We start from the raw sequence: 11,376 nt of genomic DNA, 5'->3' as shown, positions 1-11,376 counted from the left end.
CGCCCCCCAGCTGACCGCAGCGGAGTCGGGGTGCCACGAGGACTGGGGCAGGCCGGGCACAGGGAGGACGTGTGACGCTCGGGGTCAGCTTGCCCGGCCCTTGAGCAACGTCGCCACCGTCCTTTGCGGGAAGAGGGGTAGCTGCGCCGTCCAGTTCCCCAGCATGACCGGGGCTGGAGGAGGGGGGGGAAGCGGAGTGGGGGCGGTGCGAGCCGGCGGGGAGGAAGGCACTGGTTCTGCAGTCGCTGACTCCGTGGTGATCGCCCCAACCTCCTGGACCCCGTGGCGGGGCCGGGCCGAGCAATGGGTGCCCGCCTGCTGCTCGCTGCCATCCTGCTGCTGCTGCGGACCCCGGCAGCAGGTGGGGATGGGGACGGGGATCCCGCAGGGACGGGGGTCTCGCGGGCATGGAGAGCGGTTGGGTGGGTCGCCGTTGGCCTGGCTCCATTGAGGGCATCCTTTGGGACAAGCTGGGATCCCTCAACCTCCGCCTGAGATCTCATGGCGCGGAGGGGCGAGTCCTGGTGGGCTCTGGGGGTCTCGGACACTGCCCCGGGGGACGTTGCTGCTGCCTGCGACCCCCTGGGACGCTCTGCCGTTGCCGGCGTGTGGAAAGGGGCGATGCTGGGAGATGGCGGAGCCGAGCTCTCTGCAGCCAGGATGGGCGCAGGACCCGTCCCGGGGCGATGCTGAGGCAGTGACCCCCTCCTGCCCCTCCCTCCATCCTCCCCAGAGGCCCTGATGGAGCCGGAGCTCTGCTACGTCCTGGACGCCATCCTCTTCCTCTACGGTATCGTCCTCACCGTCCTCTATTGCCGCCTCAAGGTGAGCACCAGGACCCGACCTGCGGCAACCTGTCCCCGGCTCAGGGACACAGCTAAACCCTTGGTGGACCCCGTTATTTTGGGGGGACCCCCAAACTTCCCCGCCAGCGCTGGGGCTTTTTCCTCTTCTTATTTTGGTTTTTTTTTTCTTCTTCTTTTTTTTTTTTTTTTTTTTTTTTTTACTTTTGGGGGACCCCTGTGCAGTTCCTGGCTCGCCGAGCGTCGCAGCAAGGAGCCAGCAAGGAGGTGATGGCACCGTCGGCAAAGGGCAACCGGGACTGGGGAAATTTGTGGATGGGGTACACTGGGAGGGACTGGTGTGTCCCCCCCCCGGCCAGTGCCTGTCCCAGACGGTGCCAATGCCGTGGAAGGGGAAAGCGAAGGGGCACTGGGGGGGCTCTGGTGGTGCTGGCTTGGGGGGATGAAATCTGGGAAATATGGTTTTCCCCCATTTCCCCATGGGAGTGAGGGTGGCTGTGGCTGTGTCTCGTCTCGTCATTTCCCCCCCCCCCCCCCCCCCCCAGCTCTTTTTCTTTCTCTTTCTCTTCCCTGGAGCAGAAGGAAGAAGCCATCTACACCGTAAGTCAGTCTGGGGGTGACACATCCTGGGGGCGGGGCTGCCCACGGTCCCCATCCCTGGTGGGGTACCATGTCCCCTGGGGTGCCCTCGTCTCACTGGGTCCCCCCCATCCCCCGGGGATGCCCCTGTCCCCCCCGCAGGCGCTGTGTCCTGTGGGTGCTGTAACTTGGGGGGGCGCCCTGTCCCCTCTTCCCCCCCCCGCCCCCCCTTGGGACCACCCACCCTGGGGGCAGCACACCCTCCCCAATAGCCTGCAGCCCCCCAGGGCGTATGTTGGGTGGGAAGTCCTCGTGGTGGGGTGATGGGTGGCAGCTGGGGGGGGGGGGGGGGGGGGGCGGGGCATGACATGGGGCAGGCACCCCCTAACCCCCTTTCCTGGGCAGGGGCTCAGCAGCGAGGGACAGGAGATGTACGAAACCCTCCAGATGAAGGACTCCTGACCCCCTCCCACGACGCAGCCGCCCCTCGTCCCCCCCATCCCTTCCCAGCAGCCAGGGAACACCCCATGGCTGCCCCCTGCGCACCCCCACCCCGGGACTGTGATGAAGAACTGGAGCTTTTTTTTTCCCTTGGAAATAGTTGGTTTTAGCCCAAAACCGCCAAAACGGCTGAGTGCTGCTGCGGGGCCGGGACCCCCATGAGCCAGGGGGGAGCTGGTGCTGCCCCCTCCCAGTAAAGCAGCGCCATGTGCAAATGGGGCAGGAGGGTTTGTGTAACAGCGGGGCAAGAACTGAGGATGGTGACGGTGACGATGGCACCAGCTCCTGGTGGGGCTGGACGTGGCATGGGGCTGGGGACGATGGCACTGGAGATGATGGCATGGGCTGCCAACAGGGACGGGCACCCCTGGGGACAGGGACACCATGTCCTGCTGGGGACCGGGAGCCCCCCGGGGATGGTGGCACTATTGTAGGGGGACAGGGGCCCCCCGGGGACGGTGGCACCGTTGGATGGGGACGGAGCCGGTGGGGACAGGGACACCTATGGGGCTGGGATGGTGTCACCGTCTCCCAGTGGCAGCAGCCGCATCTGTCTGGGTGGATGAGACACTCCCAGGAGAGAAAAACACCACTTCCCCATTTAACCAAAAAAAATCCATTTGGGGGCCAATACCATGGAAACGGCTCCTCTGCCCCCTGGGGCACCCCCGAGTGTGGGGGGGGGGGGGGGGCAGCAGGGCTGAGACAGGGAGAGCCCCCGGGGTGGGGGGACCTGACAGAGGAAGGGGGGGCAGGGGGGTGCTGGGAACACTGGGGAGTCCTGGCAGGACTGGGGAGCTGTGGGGAGCACTGGGAGGGGGAATGGGGAGTACTGGGAGCACTGGGGGGGGGTGGGGGGTGGGGGGAATGGGGAATAGTGGGAGGGGGAATGGGGAGCATTGGGAGCACTGGGTGCCCTGTGTAGCTCTGGGGCTCCCCCACTCGCGACACCACCCCCCCTCCCCCACCCGCGCTGGACTCTGCTGATCCGGATCGGGCCCCGGGCACGGCGGGTTGGGGCGGGGGCGGGGGGGTTTGCCCGGGGGGGACACCAGGGCAGAGGCGGCATCCCGACACCCCCCCGACCCCCCTCCCCAGTGCCCCGCGTGTGTCACGGGACGTTCTCGTAGGTGTCGCTCGGGACGCGCCGCCGCGCGTGGGGACGGGGCAGCACCGCGTATGTGACCGTCGGCTCCGGCGGGGGCGCGGGGCGGGGGGAGCCCTGGGGGGGCCGGGCCGGGCCGGTACCTGCAAGAGAAGCCGGTTTGGGGACCCGTGTCCGTCCGCCCGTTCCCCCCCCCCCCGCGCCCCGTACTCACCCCCGCCCCACTCGGTGACCACGACGTGGGTGTACAGCACCTCCCCGTCCTCCAGCGCTTCGGGGGGGGCTGTGGGCTCCAGTGGGCAACCCGGCGGCTCCGGGGGGGCCGTGGGGTCCCTGCGGGGATAAGGGGGCGCCTGGGGTGGGGGCAGGCGGGGAGGGGGAAGGGGGGCTTGTCCAGCCCCGGGGAAAGGGGCTTCACAATCGGACCCCCCCCACACTCACCTGCCCCGGCTCTTCCCGGCAGCTGCAAGGCAAAGGGGGGGGGGGGGGGGAGGGGGTGTGTGAGCAGCCCTGGGGTCCCCGGGGTGACACGCAGAGGGACCCCCGAGCCAGAGGCCCCAGGGCTCAGCCCTGCACACCCAGGAGGGGGGGGACGTCCCAAGGACCCCGAGCTGGTGGTACCAGGGACTCGGGTGAGAAAGGGGGATGTGGGCTAAGAGCAGAGAGACCCCCTCCAAGGCACCCCCAGGACCCTCAGACCTCCAGGACTCCAACCTGGCAGTACCAGGGACTCAGCCCCAGACACCCAGATGGGATGGGGGGGCTGTGGGCTGCAAGCAGGGAGGGCCCCCAAGACCCCCCCGTGACCCCCTAACCCCTCCCGGACCCTCCAGGATCCCAAGCCGAGGGCACTGGGGGCTCAGCCCCAGCCAAGACAGGGGACGTGGGGTGCAGCCACATTGCCCCCCACTGACCAGTGTGGGGGGCTTTCACCCCACCCGGCACCACCGACTGTCCCCAGTGTGGGTGACCCACCTGCACGGTGTCGCTGGCAGAGGTGCCAGCCCACAGCGACACCAAGCAGCAGCAGGAGCAGAATGGAGACGCTGACCCCCACGGCCACGGCTGGGGACAGAGAGGGGACGAGCTCAGGTCACCCCTGGCCCCGGGGAGCCGGACCCCCGTAGGGACACCAGGAAGAGGGACGGGTAGGGTGACCCTCACCTGACACCGGCTGTGTCACCGAGAGGGCCACCGCCGGGCTGAGCACCTGGAAGACGCGCTGGGAGCTGAAGCCGTTGGTGGCCCGGCACTGGTATGTCCCGGCGTGCGCTGGCCCCACTGTCCCCAGGGGGAGGACAGGTCCTGAGCCCACCTCCCGCCCATCCTGCAGCCACGTGAAGGTCACCGGTGCGGTGCCCGCCTGCACCGAGCAGCTCAGGTTGAGACTCTCACCCACCGCCACCGACGGCTCCGTCCGTGCCATGGTGATGGTGGCACCAGCCACTGGCACTGCCAGGTGGAGAGATGGCGCCGGGGGTCAGACTCCGTGGTGGCTATCCCCTGGCGTGGGGTGAGGTGATGCTGTGGGTGGGGGGGTGCCCGAAGCCGGAGAGTCCCGCTCACCCAGGACGGTGACCCACAGCGAGGGGCTGCTGGCCGCCGTGCCGCCGTTGTTGGCCATGCAGTGGTATCGGCCACTGTCCTGCTGCTGTGCGGCGCTGAGCTCGTAGCGGGGGCCCGTGGCCAGCAGCGCAGCCGAGCCCTGCCGGTGCCAGGAGAAGGAGAGGGGCCCCGTCCCTGTGGCCACCGAGCAGAGCAGCACCAGGCGGTCGCCTTCCACCACCTTCCCCTTGGGGGGCTGCGCCTTCAGGGACACCCCCGAGACCGGGATCCCTGGGGGGGGGGGAGACAGGCAGGGACAGGGGACACGGGGAGGGATGAGGGGACCCAGGCAGGGGTGGGGGGACCTGGGGAGCACGGAAGGACCCAGGGAGCATGGGGGACATCAGGGAGAGATGGGGGGTCCCCAGGGAGGGACCTGGAGAGGGATGAAGGGACCCCCGGGGAGGGATGAAGGGACCCCCGGGGAGGGATGAGAGGACCCAGACAGGGATGTGGGGACCCTGGGAGGGATGCAGAGACCTGGGGAGAGATTTGGGGCCACCAAGGAGGGATGGAAGGACCTGGAGAGGGATGAATGGACCCAGGCAGGGATGGGGAGACCTGGGGAGGGATGAGGGGACCCGGGGAAAGACAAAGAGATCCCAGGGAAGGATGGAGGAACCTGGGGAGGGGTGGGGGGACCCGGGAAAGGATGGGGGGAGCCGGGAAGGGCCGCAGGGCCCCTGTACGTCCCCGTCCCTCCCACACACTCACTGCGTACGGTGATGGTGACCGGGGCGCTGCGTTTCTGCACACTGGCTGTCGCCGTCCGCACCTCGCAGGAGTATTTCCCCGAGTGGGTCAGCTCCAGGGCTGGCAGCCGGAGCTGGGGGGAGTCCTGGGGACCCCCCACCACCACCCCGTCCCGGTAGAAGAGGTGCTGGAGGCGGGGGGGCGGGCGCAGGGTGCTGGGGGTGCTGAGGCAGCCCAGGGCCAGGGGGTGTCCCTCGGGGGGCTCGGCCGGACCCTCCAGGTGCAGCACTGGCACCGAGAAGAGCTCTGGGAAGGATCCAGTGGGACGGTGAGCTCGAGCCCCGGGGGGGGGTGTCGCGCCCCCATGGGTGGGTGTTGGGGAGGAGGCGCTCACCTTGCACCGCCACCGTCACCAGCGCCGATTTGTGCTGCAACCACACCAGTGAGTATTCCACCTTGGCCTGGCAGTGGTAGCGCCCACCGTGCTGCAGCCGCAGGGGCTTCAGGAGCAGCTCAGTCCCCCGGGTCGGCCCCCCCAGCGCCCACTGCTCGTGGAAGAACTGGACCTGAGCGACCGCCGCACCCTCCCAACCGCGGCAGCGCAGCGGCAGCTCATCCCCCTCCAGCAGCACCCGCGTTGGCACCTGCAGCACCAGCCAGTCTGCAAGAGAGGGACGGGGGCTCCCGTTGCACCAGTATGCACCAGTGGGCAGGGGGATGCACCCAGTGATGCACAAGGATGCACCGGCGGGCAGGGGGATGCACCCAGTGACGCACAAGGATGCACTAGTGTGCACAGGGGATGCACTCGCGTGCACGGGGATGTGCTGGTGTGCACAGGGGATGCACCGGGGATGCACAAGCGATGGCACCTGTGTGTGTGGGGATGGGCTCCCATCGCACTTGAAACAGAGCCCGCCCAGAGCCCTCGGGGCACCTGTAGGTGTCAGCCAGGGGCACCCATCCCGCCCCTCACCATTTGAGAAGCTCACGGTGACGGGGGGGCTGACCCCCGTGCTGGGGCCGCGGCACTGGTAGGTCCCGGGGTGGTCTTTGGTGATGTGGAGGTAGTGGGGTCCTGCCTGCATCCAGAGCTGCTCGTTGATGTACCAGCTGGTGGTCCTGGTCACGCCGGACCCCCAGCATGTCAGCGTCACCATCTCTGACTGGAACACCGGCGTCCAGGGGGGTTCTGCTGTGAGCTGGCTGAGCTGGGCACCTGCGGGGGGACGGGGGACGCCGGTCTGCCGGGGCCACCGGGGGTGTCTGGGGACAGCAGGGTTGGGGACCGGCAGCGAGAACTCACCTGCGAGGCCGAGGGCTTGGGCTGGAAGGGAGAAGGGGAGAGGGGCCGTGTGGGGGCTGCTGCCGCGGGGACACCGGCACCCACGGCACGAGGTGCAGGGGCTGTCCCCATACTGCCCCCGCGGGGACACTGGCACCTATGGGAAAAGGCGTTGGGGACTGTCCCCAGGACAGCCAGGGGAGCCCAGGGGACACGGCTGCGTCAGAGCCACCCACACGCCACATCTGTGTGACACCTCTGGCTCGGGCTGGCGCAGGGCACAGGGACATCTCTGCCATCCCGCTGGTCCTGTCCCCACGGTCCCATCCCCATGGCACTTGCTCCCACGGCCCCATCTGCGTGGTGCTTGTCCCCATGTCCCCATCCACACAGCCACCCCAGCTCCATGGTGGCATTCCCCACAACGGTCTCCTTGCGGTGCCTGTCCCCACAGCCCCGTCCCCATGTCCCCATGTCCCCATTGTTGCCATGTCCTCCAACCCCACATCCCTGTCCCCATGGTCACCCCAGCCCATGGCCGGGGGTACAACCCTGTGAGCTGGCCCTGCTGGCGTTTGGGACCTTGGGTGACCCCGCAGCCACCATGTGCTCCCTCCCTGTGGCCCAGCTGCTGCCACCAGGCTCTGCCATAGCCCACTGCTCCCCAAAACAGAGAGGGGTCTGGGCGCCGGTCCCTGTAGCATCAGGCCCCCTGCGCAGCCCCGTGGCCCCTGTGTGGGCACTCACCCCAGAGGAGCAGCACGGCGGTCCCAGCCATCCCGGCACTCTGCCGCGAGCTGGTGGGGCCACCTGCCCTTTGCATAGCAGCCATTTGGGGAAAGGGGAAGGAAGTGACTTCCGTGTCCCTGGGGCTCTGCCCCGGCCCTGGGGGACAGTGGCGGGACGTGACAAGCGCTAATGAGGGGCAGGCCTAGGGGAGACACCAGCCCCCTTGCCCAGCGGAGCTCCTCCAGGCACCGGGACCTTCCAAGGACACAAGGCATGAGCAGCCCCATGGGTGTCCTGCACCCGTGAGGGGCTGAGACCCCGATGGCTGAGACCCCCAAGGGGCTGGGACCCTGAGAGCTGGACCCCAGGGAGTGTGACCCCAAGACCTGGGACCCTCAAGGGTCTGGGATCCCCAAGAACTGGGAACCTGAGAGTTGGGATACTGAGGGGGCTGACACTGCTTGGGCTGGGACCCCGAAATCTGGGTTCCCATGGGCTGAGTCCCCCCAATAGGCCAGGACCTCAAGAGCTGGAACCCTGAGAGCTGGGACCCCCAAGGGGCTGGGACCCCCAAGGGGCTGGGACCCAGAGGATTGAGACCCTGAGAGCTGGACCCCAAGGACTGGGACCCCAAGATCTGGTACCCTGAGAGCTGGGACCCTGAGGGGCTGAGGCCATGTGGGCTGGGACCCCAATATATGGGACCCCCAGGTGCTGGGACCTCCAAGATCTGGGACCGTGAGAGCTGGGACCCCAAGATGCTGAGACCATGTGGGCTGAGACCCCCAGGGGCTGGGACCCCCAAGATGCTGGGACCCCCAGCTGCTGGGACCCCCAAGATGCTGGGACCCCAAGGGTCTGGGACCCCGAGGGCTGGACCCCAGAGACCGGGACCCCAGGGACTGGGACCCCCCGGGTGCCGGGAGCCCCGAGGGTCGGGACCCCGAGCGCTGGGAGCACCGCTGGGTCCGCGCTCCGGGAGCGCCCCCGCGGAGAGGGAGGGTCAGGCCCCGCCCCCGGCACTGCAGCGCCGCCTGGCGGGCGCGCGGCGGAACGGCGCGGCGAGGGGCGGGGCTCCCGCGGAGGGCGTGGTCTCCACGGGGGGCGGGGCTAAGAGGTCCCGCCCCCTCCTCCTCCCCCCGGCGGAGGCGGAGCGGCGCGAAGATGGCGGCGGAGCCGGGCCCGGGCCCCGACCCGGAGCTGGAGGAGCTGCTCGACAGTGAGCGGGGCCGGGGGGGGGCATTGGGGTGCAATGGGGCTGGGGGTTATGGGGGGCGGTGGGGCTGGGGGGGTCCTTGGGGTGCGGTTATTGGGGGTGCCATGGGACCGGGGGGTCATTGGGGTGCAGCGAGGCTGGGGGGGTTATGGGGTGCAGTAGGGCTGGGGGGGGTCATTGGGGTGTGGTGGTGCTGGGAGGGTCATTGGGGTGCAGTGGGGCTGGGGGAGTCCTTGGGGGGCGGTGGGGTCAGGGGTTATGGGGTGCAGTGGGGCTGGGGGGGGTCATTGGGGGGAGGTGGGGCTGAGCTCCTTATTGGCGATACCATGGGACTGGGGGGGTCATTGGGGTGCGGGGAACGTGGGGGGCTCTTTGAGGTGTGGCACGGTTGGGGAGTTATTGGGGTGCAGTGGGACTGGGGGGGGCCACTGGGGGGCGGTGGGGCTGGGGGTGTCAGGGCAGGGCCCCCGGCTCTGGGCAGGCATTGGGGTCCATGGGGAGCGGTGGGGTGGGGGTCATTGGGGCGCAGGGACCCACTTTGGGGCCGGTGTGTGTGTGTGTCCGTCTGTCCCTGGGCCAGGGGTGCCCAGGGGTCCCCCCTCATTCCGTCCTCCTCCCCAGGTGCCCTGGATGACTTCGAGAAGGCCAGGCCCGCCGCCCCCCCGCCGCCGCCTCCGCCGCCCCCCACCGGGGCACAGCCCTCGCCCAACGCTGCCGCCGCCGCCAAGGTGCGACGCTGCCGGGCTGCACCCACCGCCATCACCCCGGCCCCCGGGGGGGTGGGGGGGTGACCGTGCCCCTCTCCCCAGGCCGCCCTCTTCGCCTCACAGGAGAGGTTCTTCGAGGAGCTGTTCGAGGGGGAGCTGGCCTCGCAGGCGGCCGCCGAGTTCGAGCAGGCCATGCAGGAGCTGGCGCGGGAGGAGCCGCACTTGGTGGAGCAGTTCCAGAAGCTTTCGGAGGCGGCGGGCAGAGTGGGTGAGTGGGGCCGGCGCGCGCGGCACGCAGCCTCCTCAGTGCCGCAGGGGTAAAAAGGAGGCGGCAGCCCCTTGGCGGCCACCATCCCCAGCTGCCCCCGCATCGGTTGCGCCAGAGTCGGCAAGCTGCAGCCCGGCTGAGCCCTTGCCGTGCTGGGAGTGCGCCGGTGGCAGCGTTGGCAGCCTCAGGTCTCGCCGACAGCCAGAGGACTGAGGTTGCAGCAGAGTGTGCGGTGCTTGGGTGGGAGCGGCGGCGGGGGGTTCCCCACCACGCCGGGCGGTCTCGGTTTGGCATCTCTCCGGTGTTGCAGTGCGGAGCATCCTCCCGCATGCCAGGGGCTCCCCAAGCCTCCTTGCCGCCAGCCAGCACCACAGTGAAGCAGGGTGGGGGGAAGATTTGGGGGCTTTTGGGGGATACCCTGGTCCCGCAGGTTCCCCAGGAACCCTCATTTAGACGCAGGATCCCCAAGACACAACCCGGACTCGTGCCGAGTGGGGTGCCCCAGGGTGCCCAGCGTCTCCCTGTCCTCAACCAGCGTCTCCCGGTCCCCGCAGGCGGTGACGTGGCGTCGCAGCAGGAGTTCACCTCCTGCCTGAAGGAGACACTGAGCGGTCTGGCCAGGAATGCCACCGACCTGCAGGTATGGCTGCCCTGCCGCCGGCTGAGCCGGGTCCCCCCGGGGGTGTCCCCCATCCCAGGGGGGGTTTGACGGTGTCCTTGCAGAACTCTTCGGCCTCAGAGGAGGAGCTGGCGAAGGCGCTGGAGGGGCTGGGGCTGGAGGAGGGCGATGGCGAGGGCAGCGTCCTGCCCGTCATGCGGAGCGTCATGCAGAGCCTGCTCTCCAAGGACGTGCTCTACCCCTCACTCAAGGAGATCACCGAAAAGGTGGGGGGTCTGGCGGGGTGGGACGGGGCTGGGGGCCAGCCGTGGTGGTGCTAGTGTGAACCCCGCCGCCGTTTCCCCCCTGTAGTACCCCGAGTGGCTGCGGCGGAACGGCGAGGCGCTGCCAGCTGAGCAGTATGAGCGGTACCGGGCGCAGCACGGCGTGATGGGCCGCATCTGCCAGCAGCTGGAGGGCGAGCGGCCGGGCGAGGGCGAGGAGGAGAGGCGGGCGCGCTTCGAGACCCTCCTCGACCTCATGCAGCAGGTGAGCAGGGGGAACAGACCCCCCCCAGACCCCCGGTGCCACCCTGACGCCCTCGGTGCCACCCTGATGCCCCCCAGTGCCACCCTGACCCCCTTTGTCTGCCCCCCCAGCTGCAGGACCTGGGTCACCCGCCCAAGGAGCTGGCCGGGGAGTCGGTGAGTGTCCCTGGGGATCCGCTGGGGGGGTGAGGGGGATCCCCCTGGACTGCTGGGTCCCCCTGGGGTGCCTGGGCCCCCCCACTCACCCTCTCCCTGCAGCCCCCCGGCCTCAACCTGGAGCTACCAGGGGCGGCAGGCGGCGAGCAGTGCCGCCTCATGTAGTGGCGGTGGTGGGACGGGGGCAGCCGCGGCCCCCCCCGGTGCTGAGGACGGCCCCCACCTCGTTACCGACTGACGAAGACCCCGACGAGGATGAGGAGGAGGACGAGGAGGCCGAGCGGAGCCGGAGCCGTGGCCGCTGAGGAGCGGGGCTGGACGTGGCAGCACGGGCTCTGCCGTCCCGCACCAGGGGGGTGCTGGGGGGGGCCGGTGTGGGGTTGGGGGCACAGGGACCCCCGGCCCTGGGGATGCCTGTATGTGTCCCTGATGTCCCCAATAAAGATGTTTGCGACTGGAATGGCTCCTGCCGAAACGGGGGGGACACAGGGTGACCCTACAGTGTCGGGGGGGACCCCGAGTATCGGGGCGGGGGCATGTAAGATCCTACAGTACCATTGGGGGGGGTCACAAGGAGACCCTA

General features: G+C 69.3%; 3 protein-coding genes across 4 annotated transcripts; 2 read left to right on the top strand and 1 right to left on the bottom strand.

Annotated features, from left to right (window-relative positions):
- The first annotated feature begins 207 nt into the window (after nucleotides 1-207).
- Nucleotides 208-2,550, top strand: FCER1G (Fc epsilon receptor Ig). The gene is made up of 5 exons (XM_082496053.1): nucleotides 208-361; nucleotides 734-825; nucleotides 1,029-1,070; nucleotides 1,383-1,403; nucleotides 1,788-2,550. Exons 1-5 carry the CDS (start codon nucleotides 304-306, stop codon nucleotides 1,842-1,844), a joined length of 270 nt encoding a protein of 89 aa, XP_082352179.1. The 5' UTR covers nucleotides 208-303; the 3' UTR covers nucleotides 1,845-2,550.
- A 444-nt stretch (nucleotides 2,551-2,994) lies between these two features.
- On the bottom strand, nucleotides 2,995-7,394 carry FCGR2A (Fc gamma receptor IIa; the record flags this gene model as incomplete). The annotated part of the gene is made up of 11 exons (XM_082496101.1): nucleotides 2,995-3,131; nucleotides 3,203-3,321; nucleotides 3,430-3,451; nucleotides 3,964-4,053; nucleotides 4,153-4,440; nucleotides 4,555-4,824; nucleotides 5,308-5,592; nucleotides 5,681-5,947; nucleotides 6,263-6,505; nucleotides 6,593-6,613; nucleotides 7,319-7,394. The coding sequence occupies 11 exons, from the start codon at nucleotides 7,392-7,394 to the stop codon at nucleotides 2,995-2,997; spliced, it is 1,818 nt and encodes a 605-aa protein (XP_082352227.1).
- A 1,059-nt stretch (nucleotides 7,395-8,453) lies between these two features.
- PEX19 (peroxisomal biogenesis factor 19) lies at nucleotides 8,454-11,247 on the top strand. Of its 2 annotated transcripts, none has more exons than XM_082495999.1 (8): nucleotides 8,454-8,519; nucleotides 9,138-9,244; nucleotides 9,347-9,491; nucleotides 10,046-10,131; nucleotides 10,215-10,376; nucleotides 10,462-10,638; nucleotides 10,749-10,793; nucleotides 10,896-11,247. In XM_082495999.1, the coding sequence occupies exons 1-8, from the start codon at nucleotides 8,465-8,467 to the stop codon at nucleotides 10,956-10,958; spliced, it is 840 nt and encodes a 279-aa protein (XP_082352125.1). In that variant the 5' UTR covers nucleotides 8,454-8,464; the 3' UTR covers nucleotides 10,959-11,247. The 2 variants fall into 2 exon arrangements, with proteins under 2 accessions (XP_082352125.1, XP_082352124.1); XM_082495998.1 differs by having other exon boundaries at nucleotides 9,326-9,491.
- Nucleotides 11,248-11,376: the final 129 nt, after the last annotated feature.

The sequence above is a fragment of the Vanellus vanellus genome, assembly GCF_965231255.1.
Source record: "Vanellus vanellus genome assembly, chromosome: 27".
In the NCBI taxonomy this organism is placed as follows: Eukaryota; Metazoa; Chordata; class Aves; order Charadriiformes; family Charadriidae; genus Vanellus; species Vanellus vanellus.
This window is presented reverse-complemented; position numbering and strand designations above follow the sequence as displayed.

Bases quoted from the DNA above. Each gene is read 5' to 3' on its own strand.
- FCER1G (XM_082496053.1), top strand. From the start codon at position 304: ATGGGTGCCCGCCTGCTGCTCGCTGCCATCCTGCTGCTGCTGCGGACC. The intron at 362-733 runs GTGGGGATGGGG...CATCCTCCCCAG, and splicing joins GCTGCGGACCCCGGCAGCAG to AGGCCCTGATGGAGCCGGAG. The intron at 826-1,028 runs GTGAGCACCAGG...ACCCCTGTGCAG, and splicing joins TCCTCTATTGCCGCCTCAAG to TTCCTGGCTCGCCGAGCGTC.
- PEX19 (XM_082495998.1), top strand. From the start codon at position 8,465: ATGGCGGCGGAGCCGGGCCCGGGCCCCGACCCGGAGCTGGAGGAGCTG. The intron at 8,520-9,137 runs GTGAGCGGGGCC...CCTCCTCCCCAG, and splicing joins GCTGGAGGAGCTGCTCGACA to GTGCCCTGGATGACTTCGAG. The intron at 9,492-10,045 runs GTGAGTGGGGCC...CGGTCCCCGCAG, and splicing joins GGAGGCGGCGGGCAGAGTGG to GCGGTGACGTGGCGTCGCAG.